Source organism: Rhincodon typus, chromosome 27 (assembly GCF_021869965.1).
Source record: "Rhincodon typus isolate 14 chromosome 27, sRhiTyp1.1, whole genome shotgun sequence".
Lineage (NCBI taxonomy): Eukaryota > Metazoa > Chordata > Chondrichthyes > Orectolobiformes > Rhincodontidae > Rhincodon > Rhincodon typus.
The window spans coordinates 24678593-24698200 of NC_063358.1; the positions used below are offsets into that span (position 1 = coordinate 24678593).

General features: G+C 38.6%; 1 protein-coding gene across 5 annotated transcripts in view; it reads left to right on the plus strand.

The window, feature by feature from the left end:
- The first annotated feature begins 2531 nt into the window (after positions 1–2531).
- The window catches only part of cap1 (CAP, adenylate cyclase-associated protein 1 (yeast)), a 39503-nt gene continuing 22426 nt past the window's right edge, over positions 2532–19608 (plus strand). The window contains exons 1-4 of one of the 5 annotated variants that reach the window (XM_020513553.2): positions 2532–2657; positions 10473–10577; positions 13879–13979; positions 19237–19314. In XM_020513553.2, coding sequence (XP_020369142.1) covers positions 10481–10577; positions 13879–13979; positions 19237–19314 — 276 coding nt within the window. In that variant the 5' untranslated portion in view covers positions 2532–2657; positions 10473–10480. The other 4 variants (XM_048612847.1, XM_048612849.1, XM_048612848.1 and 1 more) reach the window with 4 other exon arrangements.

The following is a 19608-nucleotide window of genomic DNA, read 5'->3' on the forward strand; positions in this document are numbered from 1 at the left end:
CCACAAAAATATCAAGGTTGTTACCTATGCAGCTTGTGTTGGATCACACTGCCTCGCCTTGCTTCCCCGTGATGAGGGCCATAATTATTTACAATATTAACAACTACATGGATGAGGAAAGTGAAATTATCATCAAGTTTGCAGATGGCATTAAAAATAGGTGAGATGTCAAGTGTTAAAGATGACACAGAATCTGCTGGGGGATATAAATGAGTTAAATGAGTGGACAAAAACTTAGCAGATTGATCATAATGTGGGAAAATTTAAGATTACATATTTTGGCAAGAAGAATAGAGGAGCTAAATGTTGTTTAAATAGAGAAGGATTGAAGCAAGCTACAGCACAAGGATTTAGGAGTTCCCCTATGCTTTAATCACAAAAAGCTACAAGTTCAGCTGGTAATGGAGAGGCAAATGAAATGTTGACCTTTATTTTGAAGGGAATGGAGAAAAAAAAAACAGGGAAGTTTTGCTAGAACTGTGCAAGGCATTAGTTATACCAGCCCTAGAATACTGTGAACGGTTCTGGTCCCCTTCTCTAAAGAAATATGTATTGGCACTGGAGACAGTCCAAAAAAGTTCACTAGGTTGATATTGGTTATGGAGGATTTTTCTTATGAGGTAAGGTTTTGTAAGCTGTGCCTTTACTCATTGGAGTTTAGAAGATTAATAATATAAAAGATTCTTAGGGAGCTTGACAAGATGCAGAGAAGTTGTTTACCCTTATGTGACTTCAGGAACAGAGAGCATAATCTCATTTAAGGGGTTGCCAAATTAGGATAGAGATCCAAAGGTATTTCTTTTCTTAGAGGGTACTGAATCCATAAGATTCTTTACCACAGGGCTGTTGGGGTCAGGTCATTAAGTATATTCAAGATGGAATTACAGATTTTTAAATCAGAAAGGGAATCAAGGGTAATGGGAAAAAGGTAGAAAGTGGAGTTAAGAATTATTAGATCAGCCATGAACTCATTGAATGGTGCAGCAGACTTAATGGGAAGAATGGCCTACTTCTGCTGCTATGTCATTCAATCTTGTGATCTGATGCATAGCTGGGCTTTAGTATGTCACTGACTATGGAAACCAGGGGCTTGCATCCAACTTTCCACTATTCTTGGCAATAAATTAATGCAATGTTACTTTTGAAGTATTTCTAAAATTGCCTTTTCCGTCAGAAAGTATTATGAAATAAGTTGTGTAATTTCTGGGTTCATAGCTTTTTTTCATCAACTGCTGATTGGATCTTGTCTGGCAGATAGTTATTATTGCAACAACATCAACAGCTTGTATTTATCTAGCACCTTTAGGAATGTTGCAAAATTGGGCATTGACAAGGGAAGATATCAGGACAAGTGAAAAAGTTGGTTTTAAGGGTTGCCATAATGGAGGATAGATAAACGTACAATGAGATTCTAGAATTTTATGCCCAGTAACCACACACATTGTTACCAAAAGGGAACAATTCAAAGAAAGGATGCAGAAAGCCCAGATCAGATGAGATTAGAGATAGGAAGGGAGGAGGCTGTAGGTAGGACTTTAAAATAAAAGTGTTGCTGGATCAGGAGCCAATGTGGATCATCAAGTACCTTGAATGGTGGGTGAGTTAGACTTTGTGCATAGGAAATGGGTAGCAGAGTTTTGGCTATTTAGTTAGAGGAATTTTTTTTGCCTACTGTGATGTCTAACAGGAAACACAACAAACCAGAAACAGTGGAGATACTAGAAAGAGATAAAGATAGTATACTCAAAATACCGTTGTTTTTAAGTTGGCAACATTGGGTGTCTGATTATCTGATTTTTTTTTTGTTGTGCTATCATTTATGTCTTGTGTTTCTGATTATCTTTGCTTTTCACTTTATGCAATTTTCTTCGTATTTACTATTCTACTAAATTAGTTCCTCAATTAAAATGGCAGTATCCCTCACATTGCTTCCTGTAGGATGCACATAACCTATGCTTGTGGTTTTAAAAAAATAACACATGGTTTCTTTAGACTGTTACCTTGATCTCTAACTTCAATCTTTCATAGCAACTTTGTGCCATAATCAAGTCAGTGAAACTAGTTATTTAGTACGCCATCAGAGAAAGCTGTAGCTTTTCGTCAGCCAAAATATACTTTAGTAAGTTCTTCTTTCTACGTTAAAAAAACTAATTAGGTAATAGACACAAACGTTTCACCCATACTTGTGTTTCATGACGAAATGTTGCAGTTCAGTAATTATAAATTGTGAGTAAACAAAGTGGCCATTCCTAAAAACAATCTGCTGTTATATTTTGGTGTGTCAGGGCGCAGGTAATATTTAAACTGAAATGGATGGGAGTTGAGATTAGAAGAAACCTGTAAGCAGATAAACATTGTTAACCAGACAACTTTCAATATTGCCAAATGGGGTTCAATGAAACAAAAAGGCCTGTATAATGAATGAGGGATGGTGTGTACGTGTAAAGTAAGTACAGCCCCTCCTCTTACTTCCTCAGAAGATTCTTCCTCTCATTTCCGATAACTGATCTGGTCTTCAGATCGCTCCGGCCGAAAGGCCTTTTTTTTCCCTTATTAGGCGATAGCGGAAATTGGGTCCGAGGTGGCGCGGTGTGCTATGGGATATTTGCGGTATTTCCGGCGACGGTTTTGGAGGAGTGGGAGCGGTCCGATCTCAGGTGAGTGGTTTGGGTGGGGGAGCGCTAGCATACGGTACTGCTAGTGCGGATGCATTTCTTGTTTTAAGCTTTAGTTTCTTTAACGCGAGCGGTAGTGCGTAGGTCGCTGCTGTTTTCGGTTCTGTCTGCTTTATCTGTTTATATTGCGGTTTCTGAAAATTTTTTACGCTTCCAGGTAAGGGAGTAGGGAGGGGTTTGTGGGGTAGGGCCGGGATTTCCATGACTATAGGAAGGTGTGTGTGAAATGGGGATATGTAAATAATTTATACACTCGGGATTTCAGTTGTCGCTTGAAGGAGTTGTTGCTTAATTGACTTCCGGACTTGTGAGCTGGGTGAGGAGCAAGGAGCGGTTGGCTTTTTGTTTTGGTACTAGCCTTTCTTTTCGGATTATGATGGGCTTCTGCTAATGAACGATGTTTTGACCATGTTTGGAAGTTGAAGACTGAGACCACGGTTAACTGTTTGTACGTGATTTTGTGTGGATCTTCCTAGTGCATTTTAAGATGCAGCTGGTGATGGTGTAAAGGAGTGTTAACTCTGTACGAGGGGTATACCGGAGAGAATAGATCGAATTATTCGGTGACCTTGCAAAACCTATGAGATCAAGAAAACTCAAAGTTCTCTTAAAGTACTGGAAAACTTGATAGTTAATGTGGAACTTTTTTTTAGACACGAATTTAGTGTGATCCTGTGGTTATTTTTCAATTGTGGTTTTCTCTTCCTGCATGCTTCATTCAGTAGGAATGTACTATATCTTGAGGGGAGACCTCATACTTTTACTGGAATAAAGTATTCCTGTGAACTAATTTTGATTCAATACTGTGAATCAAAGTTTGAATCTCTCTGAAGAGAGAATTATGTTTAAAACCTGAACACAAAATGCAGTGTACATTTATTAGTGTTAATGTTTAGGCTGCTGCAAAGTAAACCTTCAGAAAGACTTGGTTATGCTTTGTTTGTCCTAACTTGCTGTAGCTGAAAGTTGTTAGAATTTAGGAAGAATATTTTTATGGCAAATATCGGAGATGCTTGTAGAATCAAATGAAATGTGGGTTGCACATTTCATGCAAGCTTCTTGAGTGAAAGTTATGATTATTAGCTTTTTAGGTAATTTGCATCTATTAGAGATCTTGTATTGTGGCTTCATTAAGTTTTGACGATACTTATTTTGAGCATTTTAAGGCTGAAAACGTGCTCTTTTGGGGCAATTGCCTTTAAAGGACATTATTTGACTTGCCTTTCAAAAAGGTTATTTCATCCAAATATGTGTTATTACATGTCTCGTCTAGTGGTCCTTACACCGCTGCTGGTTTGACTGTTTAAGTAGACTCCAGTACACTTAGCCTTCGGATAGATTGTGTTCAGTCGGTGAACTACTTTGAACCTCTCAACTGTAACTTTAGCTCTTGACTTGTTGAAAACACATGCCATTTTGAAGGAGGAGGAGGGGTGGTGTGAATTGAAGAGAAATAAAACCCTATCTTTCAAGATAATTTGTAGTAAGTTTTAAGGCAGAGTTGCTCTTCAAATGAGTAGGTACTTTAATTTTTCAGAGAAGGCAGGAAGCTTTGTGAACGGAAGCTGTCGGGTTTAAATTAGATATGTCGTCACTTTTTTGCTGTTGACATGTGGTCAATAGAAAATACCATGTTACAAAAACTGAGAGCAATTCAAGCGCTGCTTTTTAAGATGAAAGTTTTTGCTGAAATTGGTTCATGTAACCCACAAACGTTAAGCTTTTGGGAGTCTTTTATTTCCTCAAGGAAATACTTTAAGCAGATGTAAGGATGATGCAGTTACGTAGACTTTGATTCTGATAAGAACCACATCTAATTATGTTGGAGAAGTGGTGTGATCGTATAATTTCCCATACATTATACTACCTATTTAAAATTTTTCTTTAAGGTAGTAACTAGAATTGGTCTCTTCTAAAAAGTGCAGACATCTTTGGCAAGACCAATGTTCAGGTTATCGCCGAATGACAACATTTATTACCTTAACTCTGAATTTGACTTTGTTCTTTATAGAACATTGTTGTATCGGAGTTGTCCATTGCATTTTGTGATTGCAACAAGGGAGATCGGGGAGAGTGATATCATGCAATATACTTTAAACAGGTCAATTAGCAGAATTAAAAATGGTGGGTCATACTGAACTTTATACTGTAGGCGTAACTGAGTCTACAAATTAACAAAACTTCAGCCTGTTTGCTTTATTTTACTGTTACCGAATTGCACATTGCAATAGAATAGATAATCAGTTGGAATAATTCCGTTCCTGAGGCTATGAGCATGTTGCTAGTATTCTTCCATAATTTGTGCTGAAGATAGTAGCCTGAATTGAGCAAAGCAGAAACTTAATTTTCATTTTAGTTTATATTTAATTTGATTGTAATGATTTGATAGCACTTTGTTCAGGGTTTAAACTGAAGCAAATGCAATACATTTCTGTAACGACTTGTATGAGCATGTCTTGGTATGCATGTTCCCTAACTAGATTATAGAAACAGGAAGTACTGTAGTCCATTTGACCCTTTACAAACTGTTCTGTAATTCACTGAGATCATGGCTGATCTGCAACCTAAATCCTGTGAGCCTTTGTTACTTAATTGTAAAATGTTTGTGTTTTTTTTTTTTTTGAAAAATAGTATTGATCTGGCATCGGTTGCTGTTTGACAAAAGGAGGTCCAAATATTTACATGTGTAAAGTGGTATGTGTTGCATTCCTGAAAATTCTGGCTCTAGAGTCATCTCCAGCAGAAATGATTCATCTTTCTGTACTATATTTGTTCCTTGAAATAGTATTAACTGCAGACTAACATGTCTCAATTGACCATTCTTGATTTGAGTTGGGAGTAATAAATTCCTCCAGTATGGTGATCATGTGCTTTTCCTGTAAGTAGTATCACTATTTAGAGGAAGTCTACCTGGCTTAAATGTCTAAGTTTTACTGGGGATTAGGCGAGCCAAGGAGTCCAGTAAATTTCAGTTAGACTCCCTGATTTTAAACAGCTGATTAGGGAAGAAATAGTTGTCATTTGGCCTTTGTCTTTGTCTTTGGGTCAGCGAAGATTAAATCGGTCATTCACTTCTGATGCCTGTGTAAGAATCCCCTGCTATGTAAAGCAAGAAGGCAACTTTAAATTTTTTTTATTTTGGGGAGCGAGATGGTAATTGTGTAATAAAAGATGCTTTGGGGCGGGGGGGACTGTGATACACGGAGCTTTGCTCTGAAATTTTCTTGGTGCAAACACTTGACATGGATATTCGTTCTGTCTTTGGGACAGAAGAGGTCCTTCAGCACGTCAAGTCTGCACTGACAAATAACACTCTCTAAATCTGAATCTACTCCCCAGTGTAATCACATCCTTAGTGTTGTAATTCTGATTTGAAAATTTATGCAAGTATTGCTTGGAAATTTTAATCAATTAGCATATCAACTACCTTGAAAGGTAACAATAGCTATGTAGCTGCTTCCTTTGCATCATGATCCTACATATGACAGATCAGTGATCAGTCATCTGACTTTTAATAGTTGGAAATGTTTTCCTGGATCCTGGGATCAAAAATCCTCCTCTCAGTGCCTGTTGGATCTTTTAACATCCAGATGTACAAATAGATGGGTCTAGATTTATTTCTTGAACTTGAGAGCAGTATATTTGTAGTTTAAAAATCCTGGGATCATATGAGTGTTGATCTAATTTGTGAACAGATTTGAAATGAGTCTTGATTTATTGTTATTGAGTCAACTCAAGCGAGGGAGTATGAAGTTGAGTTTGTGGTGCAACTTAAAGGATCCTGAGTAAATAATTACCGAGTTTGTGCATTAACCCTGTACAAAAAAGGAAAAATTTGAATATTGGAATGGTTAGTACTCACCAAAATAAGTCTAACAAATAGTATATTAGGAAGTGTCCAAGCCTTAATTGATGGGAAGGGTTTGGAATTTGTAAAATGAGACACTTGTGAAATATTGAATTGTGAAAATTGAACATTTAATCCAGTACTTTTCTGAGACAGTTGGTGATCTGTGAGTAACTGGCTTAACAGCACTCAAGACTTCACAGTTTGAGACACCATTGAGATCAGCAAAACTTGTAATTAAAAACAGATCAAGGACTGAAAAGTGGTCCTTGCACCTGGCATTTTAGAAGCTTGGCTTACAACTGACATCTTGCTCCTTGACCTGACAACTGTTGAGCATCAAACCTCCACTCCTGGTCCCTTTTTATTGACCAACATTGCAAATGCTCCATCTCTGATGGTCTGCCTACCTTTCACAAACCAGTTGAGTGAAAAGTTTGTTAAAGGAAAAGCTCTTTGGGTACTTTAGTCCTTGCAAATTATACCCACTTTAATCTCTCAACCGTCAAAGTCCTCTTTAATGTGTTGCCTACTGAATTTGCAGTAAATGGATCTATTCAACCAGGTTTCCACCCTTGCAATAGCATCATAACAGTCCTGATAAAATCAGCAGTAAATGACAACCTGTGACTGAGTTCTGTTGCTATTTATTTGATCTTTTACACAGCACTTGACTCCCTCAAGCATGCTTCTCGAGTGATGCATTTTCCTGTTGTCCAGTGCAGTGGGGCCATCCCTGAACTACATCTGAGATCTGTTTATAGAATTTCCACAGTGTGGAAACAGGCCATTTGGCCCAACTAGTCAAAACCAAACTTCACACCCAGACTGATCTCCCTACACTATTCCTGTAACCCTGCATTTCCCATGGCTAGTGTACCTAACCTGAACACGAAGGTGGATTGGCCATGCTAAATTACCCGAACTTGCATATCTTTGGACTGTGGGAGGACAGTAGAGCACCTGGCAGAAACCAAAGCAGAAATGGGGAGAAGGTGCAAATTCCACACGCAGTCACCCAAGGCTGGAATTGAACCAGGTCCCTGGAGCTGAGTGGTAGCAGTACTAACCACTGAGCCCCCGTGCCACCTCGTTCTTCTGATTTCACCCATTGTTAATTCTTCTCCTTTTGTCCTTTTTGGAAACGTTATCCAAACGTACAGTGTTACTTTCAGATTTGTACTGATGGCATCCAGGTCTGCCTCATCTCTGGCTTTTCTGCTACATTTATCCAATGCCACTACTGATGTTCATACAACTCAGAAACAGACCTTTCAGTCTAATAAGTCCATCCAGACCAAAATCCCAAACTAATCTAGTTCCATCTGCCTGCACTTGGCTCATATCCCTCCAAACATTTCTTATTTGTGTACTTACCCAAATGTCTTTTAAACATTGTAACTGCACCCACATCCTCCACTTCCTCAGGAAGTTCATTCCACATGAACCACTCCACTAATATTTAAAAAATATTTAAAAGACCTGCGTCTTTTTTTAAATTTCTTTCACCTTAAAAATTTGACCCCTAGTCTTGAAATCCCCCCACCCTAGGAACAAGGCACTTGCCATTCACCTTATTTATGCCCCTCATAAACCTCCTGTATGGTCAACTGTTGACCCCACCCCCAAATGGGGTGTAGGATGGGTGGAAATGTCCCAGCCCCTTCTTTATAATTCAAACCCTCCATTCTTGGTAACATCCTGGTAAATCTGTTCTGAACCCTCTTCAGCTTAATATCCGTGCTATAACGGGCTGACCAGAACTGGACACAGTACTCCAGAAGAGGCCTCCCCAATGTCCTGTATAACTTCAATATGACATCCCAACTCCTTTAACGCAAAGGACTGAGCAGTGAAGGCAAGCATGCTAAACACCTTAAACACCCTGTCGACACATGACGCAAACTTCAAAGAATTATGTACCTGAACTCCTGGGTCTGTCTGTTCTACAACACTACCCAGAGCCCTACCCATTAAGTCTTGTTTTACGGAAATGCAACGCCTCTCATTTATCCAAACTAAACTCCATCTGCCACATCTCAGCCCATTGACCTAATTGATAAAGATTTCCTTGTAATTTTGGGTAACCACCTTCACTGTCCACTATACCACCAATTTTGGTGTCATCCTCAAACTTGCTAACCATACCTTTTAGATCAATGACTTTGAGAAAATAAATGACAGAAAAGTGGACCCAGCACTGATCCCTGTGGAACACTGGTAAGAGGCCTTCAGTCTGGAAAAACAACGCTCCACCATCACTGTGTCTCCTGCCATTAAGCTAATTTTGTATCCAATTTGCAAGCTCACCCTGAATCCCATGTGATCTAACTTTAATTAGTCTACCATGCAGAACCTCATCAAAGCCTTTATTAAAATTCAAGTAAACAATGTCTACTGCTCTGCCCTCATCAACAAAATTCTTGGTTACTTCCTCAAAATCTCCCAAGTTTGAGAGACAGATGAGCTGACATATTTTTCATGGAAGTATTGAAAAGACTGAAGCCATTGTTTTTAGTGTCTACTCCAAACTCTCTTCTCCAGCTTCTGGCTTCATCCCATTCCCTTGCAACATTTGGAGATTAAGATAGTCTGTACACAACCTTGCTGTTACATTTAATCCTGAAATAATTAATTCTAACCTCTGGTTTATGCCATCATGCACATCACCTTTTTCCATTTCTATGACACTACCTGACTTCATCCTGTCCTGTCATCTGCTGAAGTCCTCATTCATGTCTCTGTGACCTTTGGAATCAGTTATTCCATTGCAGTACCAGCTGTTCTGGCACTCTGTATTGTAGCAAGTTATATTCCCTTATCTCTAATCACTGACATATGTAGATTCCAAGTCAAGTTCTGTCTAGGTTTGTTTTTATTTAAATGACTTATCCTTGTTTGAAATCCCTGCATGATTTTTTTTCCCCTTCACATCTTTTCTAGTCCCGGAACCCTCTTGATATCTGTGCTGCTGTACTTGTGGCCTCTGGTGTATCTCTAATTTTAATGGCCATAACTTCAGTTGTCTAGGTTTTAAACTTGAGAATACGATGCTTATACCTCCCTGCATCTCTAACTTGCTTGCCTTCTGTTTGAGAAACCTCTTCCTTTGGTTCCACCTTGAGTCTCTGAAATGTCCTGTAGAAATTTCTCCACGTTCAGGATGAGAAGTTACTATTTTCTTACAGTTTCAACTTAATAGTATTCTGACTTCTTTGAAATATTTTTGATTTCTGCCTTGTGATACCCCTGCACAATCTTGTGAAGGACTATGAAATGATGCAAGATTGTTTGTATGGCCTTCAATTTTTATTAAACATTGTTTCACAGGGTGACCTCAGCATTTCAACAATGTATTTACATAAAATTGATTTCTACAAAAGTAGGAACAAAGATTTTTCTTTGTCTCCTATCTGCTTGATGTCTAATAATTCCACCCATTTGAAGTAACCTAGAAGCATTTGTGTAACTACAGTCACAGATCCTATAACCTTTAACCCTCGCACTAGAGTTGTTTTGCACTGTATGTGATTTGTCACAATTTGAAGATCATTTTGTCGTTGCCATTTGTAACACTTGCACAGTATTAATAATGTTTCCTTTTTTTCATACAAGCTAAGTTGAGCAACATTTCAGATGTTCCACAAATTTCCTCTTGTAGCCTTGCTATCAAATTCTCAATGTTTGAAAATATTCACTGATTTCAGAATATGATTAGAATAACTTTGGTTGCTTCTCACTCAATACATGTAGGAAAACTGAAGGAAAGCAGAATTTGCAGTGCTGTTTTTCTTTTAATTATATGCAGCTGCTTGCAGTCGTTTGGAAAAAGTGTATCAGCTAGTGCCAGTCATTTTGAACCACTCTCCCACATGCACTATCTGCACGAACGAAGCATTTTTAAATTTGATATTTGGCTGACTTTTTTATTGGTCTTTTTTCCCTTCTAGGTTGAACAATGGAAAACATGGAGACCCTTGTACAGAGGTTGGAGAAAGCTGTTTCACGACTGGAGACGTTGGAATCTGGTAGAAATGCAGTTGATGGATCTGATGGTAATGGCAAACAAGTGTTTTGACTTAAAATTATTATTTATTTAAAATTGTTGTCATAGTATGATTTGAATGGTCTGCGAAAGCTTAGTCATAAAGGGCTATAGCACAGAAAAAAGCCCATTATCCTATTGTGTAGATTGGTCAAAAACAAGCATCTAACTATTCTGATCCCATTTTCTAGCACTTGGCTCATAGTCTTGTATGCCTTGGCATTGCAAGTGTACATGAAAATATTACTTAAATATTTGAGGGTTTTTCTCTACTGTCCTACAGGCAGTGACTTCCAGATTTCCTCCTCTGTCTGGGTGAAAGTATTTTTCCTCATGCCCCCTCTGAATCTCCTGCCCCTTAACCTTTTAAATTTATGCCTCCTGATCATTGATCCCTCCACAAAAGGAGGAAAAAATTCCTTCACATTTTTCTTATCTTAACCCTCATTTTATACATCTCAATCATGTCCCTCCTCAGTTTTTGCTCCAAGGAAAACAACCCCAGTCTCTTGTTTTACTAAACTCTACTGCAGGCAAAATCTTGGTAATTCTGTGCAGCATTTCTAGTGCAGTCACATTCCTCCTAAATATAGGTTTCAGAACTGCTGTAGTTTAGGCCTAACCAACTTAATACACAGTTCCAGCATAACCTTCCTGCTGTAAATTCTGTGCCTTGGATGATTTTAAAGACCATTATTCCACGTGCCTCCTTAAGTGATGGCTGTGAATCCATTGTCGATATTGGAAAAACCCATCTGGTTCACTTCTAAGGAAGGAAACTGCCATCCTTGCCTGATGTGGAGTCACAGCAATGTGGTTGACTCTGAACTGCCTTCTGGGCAATTAAGGATGAGTAATAAATGCTGCCTAGCCAGCGACACCCTCCTCCCAAGAACGAATTTAAAAAAAACACTATCTGCCCTGCTACCTTAAGGGGCAAGTGAACATACACACCAGTGTCTTTTGATCCTGATGTATTCCCATGGTCCTACCCTTGCCACATTCTTTTGCCTTGTTTGTCCTGCTCAAGTGCATCACCTTACAGTTAGCTGGATTAAATTCCACTTGCTACTGATCAGCCCATCGATATCGCCTAGTAAACTAAGGTTATCCTCCTTGCTATTTACCACCCCACAATTTTCGTATCTGCAAATTTACTGATCAACCCTCTGATATTCAAGTCTAAATCACTTATAGCAAGGGCCCCAATACCGGTTCCTGCAGACCCCACTGAACACAGGGGCTTCCAGTCACGAAAATATCCCTTGACCATCTCCCTGTACTTCCTGCTACTTGGCTAAGCATTAACCAAATTTCCTTGGATCCCATGGACTGTTATCTTCCCTATTAGAAGCAAATTACTGCAAATATTGGTATCTGTACTGAAAACAGCAAATGCAAGAGATCAGTGGGTCGGGCAGCATCCGTGCTGCCAGAGTTTCACCAGCTCTGAAGAGTCATCTAGACTCAACGTTAGACAAACAGGAGACTGGAAGAACACAGCAAGCCAGGAAAGGAGCAGTCAACATTTTTGGGTATAACCCTTCAGGACAGGCAGCCATGAAGAAGGATAATACACGTAATGTTGACTGCTCCTTTCCTCCAGATGCTGCCTGGCTTGCTGTGTTTATCTATGTTGGATTCCGGCATCTGCAGCTGCTTTTTTGTCTCTAGACTCGATGTTAGCTTGTTCTGTCTTGATGGATGCTGCCTGACCTGCTGTGATCTCCAGCTTTTGCTGTTTTATACCTTCCCTATTAGTCTCCTGTGCAGGACCTTATCAAAAGCCTTAAAGTCCATTAGACTCTGTCAGATGCATTGCCTTCATCTACACACCTGGTCACCTGTTTTTTAAAAAAAAAAATTCAACCAAGTTGGTAAGATGTGACCTCCCCTTAACCAACCTTGCTGACTGTGTGTTTTTGTTTTTTTTTTATTTGACCCCTGCCCCTCCAAGGGCAGATTAGTTCTGTCCCTCAGAATTGCTTCCAATATTTTCTAACTGCCGTGCTAAGACTGGCTGGCTTGTGGTTTCCTGGTTTGGATTCCATCTTGAATGACTAAGAACTTGATTGTCCTCCAGTCCCTTGGCACCTCTTCTATAGCCAGAGAGGAATTGAAAATTAGTGCCAGTGCCTTGGTAATTTCCTGCCTTGCCTCACACAACAGCTTGGTATATTATTTTGTCTATTCCAGATTATTGTTGCTTTTGGAAAGCTAAAGCTAGGTCATGCTGCTTGATCTGTTTCTGAACTAAGGAGAAATGTCAATGTACATCAATTAACATGTTTGTGTGACTGATTTTAGTTATCATAAACAGATTTCAAGACTTTTGCTTGCCTTACCATTTGGCCAGCTGCATTAATATTAAGATGGTATTGGTTCTTGGTTAACACAATAGGCATGAATTCTTTGCTGTTAGTCTAACCTGGGATATGGATGACGTTGGGACACTGTTTACCTTCAGACTTTGTGTTCAAAATATGTCCTTTTGTGCTACATGTTGATGCCACTCCAATATGTAGGTCATGAGAAGACTAAGCACTTTATTTCATGAAGGAACAAAGTGAAAACAAGCAGAGAAACTTTGTTTTAACATTTGATTGAAATTTAGTCATTACCTTCTGACAAACCTTTCACTCAATGTGCAAATGAGCTTGCAAGTTCAGGAGCAGGCATGTGCCTTTTGGGCCCTTGAGTCTGCTCAGCCATTTGGCTGATCTGATTGTAGACTCTCCTTTCCTGTCTACCCATTTCAGTACATTTTCTGATTTTTTTAAAAAATGAAGCTTGCTGAATCAGAGGGCTAAGGTATGATAGCCGCCTGTTTCAGAGGTGTCTTAAACCTGCTCAAGTGTCTGTTCATTTTTGAACTTGTTAAAAAAAAAAGCTGAGGAGTGACAAATCCTGTCATAGAAATCAATTAAATTGTCCACTAATTCCATGTCTTTCATGCTTTTTTTTCTGCAGTGATTCAGTGCTTTCGCTAAAAATATGGTGTAAAAAGCTGCACCTAACATAAGGGGTTTTCTCCAAGTTCTATCCTGAATAAATTCAGATCTAACTTTATAAACAACTACACTTGGTTTTTATACTACACATCTCTACATATTTTCCCTTTTTCTAAGGTAAATGTGCTTTGATACCAGATTTCTGAAAGCCATTTAATTTTCTGTTTGCATTCTTGGATCCTTGTAGGGTAACGTGCTTTGTTTTGATCTTGAACAACTTTCTTCATATGACTGGATTCCTTATTTTGCATTATAATCACGTGTGATAATATGCATCTGATGTTTTTTTTCTTTATGCAGAAGTTGCTCCCTTTGTAGAGGTATTTGATGAGATGCTGACTGGAACAATTGCACGATATTACAAACTAAGCAAAGAGATCGGTGGTGATATTGGAGAACATGTGAGTAGTTTTTTTAAGGAGGTTGTCAAATTATAGGCGGCCCTGTCATTTTGATAATTCCCGATAATGGATGTGGGTGTTTTGGAGGGTAACGGATAAGCACGTGTAAATTGATCTTAGTGATATCTGTTTATCCCCAACTTGCTATGTGAAAGTAGACAAGACTTTCAACTAGTGAACTGTTATAATTAGCTGTATGTGTATGGTGACAAATGCATCAAGCTTTCTTTTTTCTGATACCTCTTGATAAATAGCGTGTTTTGTATTGAAACACTGAATCACTGTTGAATGTCAAAGGCTTGGTCCTTGGGTGCAAAGTTAATTGAATTCAAATAAAGTAATTTAAATAGTTTAGTAAACAAGTGACAAATCTAAAGCTCCTCCTTGACTGCAGTAACCCCATGTCAATGATGGAAATGGGGAAGAAAAGCCTTTTTAAAATATTCAGTTGCTACTGTGAAGATGCTTGTATTTCTACCACAGTTGATCAGTCTTTTGACTTTGTCTATGAAAGCTTAAGTATTGTTTCTAGTTTGTCAAGAAATGACATTTGGGCAACTGGAACTGCACATCAATGATGCAGTGCCTTCAGGAAAGGAAATAATTAGATGAAAGTGCTCATTAACTTTAAACTCCTCTGAAGTTCCTTAACTTCTAATTATCATGTGCCCTTGTGGTTGTCCCATAAGAAAGCAACTTGCGCGTGTATAGTGCCTTTTTTAAATAGAATGAAACACTTGAATTTCAATTTAAACTTGATTCACGTGAACATTATAAAACATGATGTGGAGGTGTTGGTGTTGGACTGGGGTGGGCAAAGTTAGAAGTTGCATGACACCAAGATATAGTCCAACAGGTTTATTTGAAATCACAAGCTTTCAGAGTGCTGCTCCTTTGTCAGGTGACTTCTGACATTATATAACTAGAGCATTCAGTGAGAGATTAGATTGAGATAAAAAGTTTGGTCACTGAAATAGCTTTTAAGGAGGAATGTGAGGTGGAGAAATGGAAAATGTATTCAAGTTAAGGCTTAGGCAGCTAAAGTTACATCCAACAATGGTGGATTTATTAAAATAGATGTTCAGAATTAATGGAGTGCAAATAGCTCAGCTTTGCAGGAGTGTGGGATATTAGAGTATGGATTTGAGGTTGTGGAAGAATTTGAAAGCGTGGGTGAGAATTCTAAAGTTGTTGCTTGACCACAAGTCAATGTGCATGACTGAGCACAGGGTAATAGGTAAATGGGACTTAAGAAGTGCAGCAAAGGTTTTGGTAATCTTAAGTTTACTGAGATGGGATGTAGGAGATGAGACTAAAATTTACAAAGAGTCAAAGGATCTGTATCCAGATGCATATAGTATTCAAATCAAGACAGATGAACTGAGTGCAACTGAAATAATTAAATATGATCTGGTAAGTGGTAGTATAGTGGCATGGTTGAAGGTTGGCAGGCTACCAGGAAGCAGTAATGAATGGGTCTTTTCCAGGTTGACAAGATGCTTGATATGTCGTAAAGATTAGTGTTAGAACTTGCTCTGTTTACAATTTAAATCTGTTTGGATGAAGGAGCACTAGGTATATTTGACAAAAGCTGGATAGGAAAGCAAGTTGTGAAGAAGTTGCAATAAGATGAGCTACACAAATAGGCAAAGATGGGACAGTATAATGTGGAGAAATGTAAAATCCTGTTTTGGTATGATGAATAAAAGAAGCATACTTTCTAAATGGAGACTGCAGAGCTCAGATGTAGAGAAATTTGGCAGTCCTTATGCATGAATTGCAGAAGTTTAGTATGCAGGTGCAGCAAGCAATTTGGAAAGCTAATGCAATCTTCTCACTTATGAGGGGAATTGAATATAAAGTGGAGAGGTTATGCTTCAATTATACAGAGCACAAGTGAGGCTGCGTGTGTAGTACTCTCCATACTGTTGGTGACTTTATTTTAAGGAACAATGAAAATGCATTGTGGCTGTTCAGAGATGCTTCCCTAAACTAATAGCTGTAATGTTGTCTAATGAGGAAGATTGAACAAGCTAGGCTTGTGTTTGGAGTTTAAAAGACCAAGAGGCAACTTGATTTGAAATATACAAAATCCTGAAGGGTATTGACTGGGTAGATATGGAAATCAAAACTCTGGAAATGCAAGTGTACCACACCCTTTGCTGTCTCATTTTAATAGAACTTTGTTTGCTTAGTATTCTGGAAATTTATTTATTTGGTCATCTTGTGAAGATAACTAAAGTTGTTTAATTGCTGTGCTATTTCCTTCTCTATTATCAACTGTCACATTTCAGACTGTAAGGGACCTATGTCATCTTCAACACTTCATGTGCAGAAGCCCTTGTCCATTTTTGTTCTATGCAGGTTTACTCTCTCACTCTCTTCCTTTTCCCCTCTTAAACTGTCTTAATCCTCTTGCTGAATTCTAAACTGCTCCCAATCTTTGGGTTTGCTAATTTTTCTAGCAGCTTCATTTTACTCCTCTTTCAGTATGTAATACTTTTTTTTTGTTAACCACAGTTGGGCCACTTTTTTCACCCAAAGGCAGTGTATAAGTATTGTAATGCATGCTTTTGATATTTAATAATCGGCCTTTGCTGATCCATTGTTACTCCTTTTTAATTGGAGTTACAAATTCAATCTCAACTGATTTGCCTTGCCCCTCTTACCTTTGTAGTTTCCTTTTTTGTTTAAATTTGTGACCCTAGATTTGAATTGGACTGCCTTTTTTTTAAAGCAATGGTCATTTTTCCCTGAAGGACCTTTCGCATCAAGATTATTAAATAAAACCAAGTCCAAGCCTGGTCCCTGGTTGTTTCCTCAATGTGCTGCTTTTTTAATAATATCTTGCACACTTTCCAGGATTTCATTCACCACAGTATTACTAATGTGTTTTGCCTCGTCTATATGTAGATTTTAAAATCAGCCATGATTACAAAACACCCCTGTTGTCTGCATCTCCAATTTCCTCACTTAATGCTGTCTCCTACCTTACCAGTAGTATGGAGGACTACGGGCACCTCCCACAAATGCTTTCTACCTCATTGCTTTTTGGATCCATCCAGAGTGATTCCATGTCTGAATTTCTTGCGCGGATATCCTTTCTCATTGCACTGATTCTATCCTTCACTAACGATGCCACCCTAATTCCTCCTTCCTTTTTCTCTCCTTCCTAAAAGTTGAATATCCTTGATTCCCAGCTTTGGAGACATGGCTACAGGATTACCATAATTGTAAAGACATGAAACCTAGTTGACTTAATTTGTGTACCTTATTGCAAATGCTGCACTACACTCTGTCTTTTTGGATTTTTCTTTGACATTTTTATACTTTTTTGTACAATGACCCTGTTTGCTGCTAGTCCTTGTTTCCTCTGCCTTCCTTTCTATGCTTTCTTTTTGACATTTTGTTTGTATCTTTGTTTCTCTCACTCACCTCCCTGCTCAAGTTTCTATTCCCCCGCCAGTCCTAGATTAATCACTCTGCAAGGATATTGGTTCTTGTCTCTCCAGAGTACAACTTGTCCAGCTTTTACAGATTCCATCTTGTCCAAAGTCATTTCCAATGCTTCAGAAGCCTAAATCCATTTCTTTCGAACCATCTTTCTAGTCATGCATCCAACTGATCTGACTAGCACAGGAGCAATCCTGAGATTACTGCCTTTTTCAGGCCCTTCTCAATTTATTTCTTAGCTCCCTGTAATATGTTGGCAGAACCTGATCATTGTTACTGACCTGGACCATGACCTGTGGCTGATCTCCCTTCTGTACAGAAAGACCTACAATTGCTCAGTGATGACCTTGATCCTGGCACCAGGGAGGCAGCGTACCCTTCTAGTGTAATGTCTTCAGTTTCTGGAATTGTAAAAACATCTTATCTGTTCTTCTTGAATAGATTTGGCTTAACGCTGATGCTCTGACAGTCACCATTTGCTTTTTGCGCATCCATTCATCTGCGACATGACCACCTTACTCTGTGCTAAAATGAAGATTGCAGCCTCCACTGGGTACTCCAGTTGCTGCTCCAAGTTAAAGAAACTGATTTCCAGTATCTGCAGCTGGGCACCTGTCCCATTACTCAAGGAGGAGCATTCTATTTGGCTGAACTGCCTGATGACTTACCCTTAACACATTTAAATAACTCCTTGAGCTGTAGCCACTTTAAACAACTTGCTTGAGACTAGAGCCATGCCTCATGTCTGCTCACTTTTTAATCTATCAAACAATTCTTCCCTTGTTTATCTCACAGTCAACTTGGCCACCCGGTCACTTATTGAAAGTCTGGTCCTATACCAAAACTCAACACAGAAACGTGGTTCCTAAAGGAAGATCACCAACATAAAAAGTACACCAAAGCACAATATTGATTGTCATCCGTGAACTTAATTAACCTTGTGTCTGATTCTTTCTAGACTCTAGTTTCAGCAAAGTAGTTTTAATAGGTGCTGGTTTAGGTGGAAGGAGAAATGCCCATCGTCAAAATCAACTAGCTGAAGTAATTTTTAGAGGCACAAGAATATGAACTCCTGGATGGTTTGTAGTAATGAGAGACTGCGTTGTTAGCATTGCTCAGCAACAGTAAAATTTCATTTTTAATGAGTTTGTATCCAACCCAGCTTTGCCATTTTCTGATAAATGTAACTTTTAAAAATCTGCATGAGTGACATAAATGGACATCATAGTATATTATTGTTAAAATGGTTTAATTTTGCCACAGACAGCTGGAGCATTAGGGATGGAAGGTAAAACTGTTAAATCCAAAAGTGTTGAACCCCGACTAAAGATGGGACTTTAGTGTATCCGTACAACATTCTGGCTGGGGGGGAGGGTGAGGGAGTGGCTAAGTGTGGGTGTCCTTCCCTACGCATTGTGAATGGCCCTGTCCACAATAGTTACAAACGCTCAGTCTTTCAAATAATTGCGTGAAAGTACGATTTATATAAGTCTTTCACTTCAAGTGAAAATCTAATGTTGGGATGGTTCAAGCAATCAGGTTGTCAAAAAATAAAAAAACTTGATGGCATGCTGACGAGAAAAAGTGGGTTCAATGCCAAAAAAATTAATCATCAATGTATACTTTGCATTCTTCCGATCACATTGAAGTAAAATAAAATTTATTAGAAAATTTGCCTGTTAGAAACTGAAATAAACCTCTACATTTTTGAACCCAAATGTAGATTTATACAAGTGAGGGCTAACCATCTGATTTTCTGGTATATTCCAATGTTTGTTTTTTTTTTCTTTTACTGTTTGTTTAGGCTGACTTGGTGGATGAAGCTGTAAAGATAGAGAGAGCATTCCTAGTGACTGCCTCCCGATGCCAGCAGCCTCCAATGGTAAGTAGATACTTTGGATGTGTTATCTGCAATGTAAATCATCTTCAAATTTAGAAATTTGTCAACTTTTAACTTTTTTTTTTCTATATCCAATAATTTAATTTATTCGTAATTTCACACTTGTAACTAAAGTTTGCGAAATATTTTATAACTAGCTATTTCCGTCACATCCTTTGTCTGGATGGCTGGTTAGTTTTGAATGCTGAGATAACAAGGTGTGGAGCTGGATGAACACAGGCCAGGCAGCATCAGAGGAGCAGGAAAGCTGACATTTTGGGTCTGGACCCTTTTTTT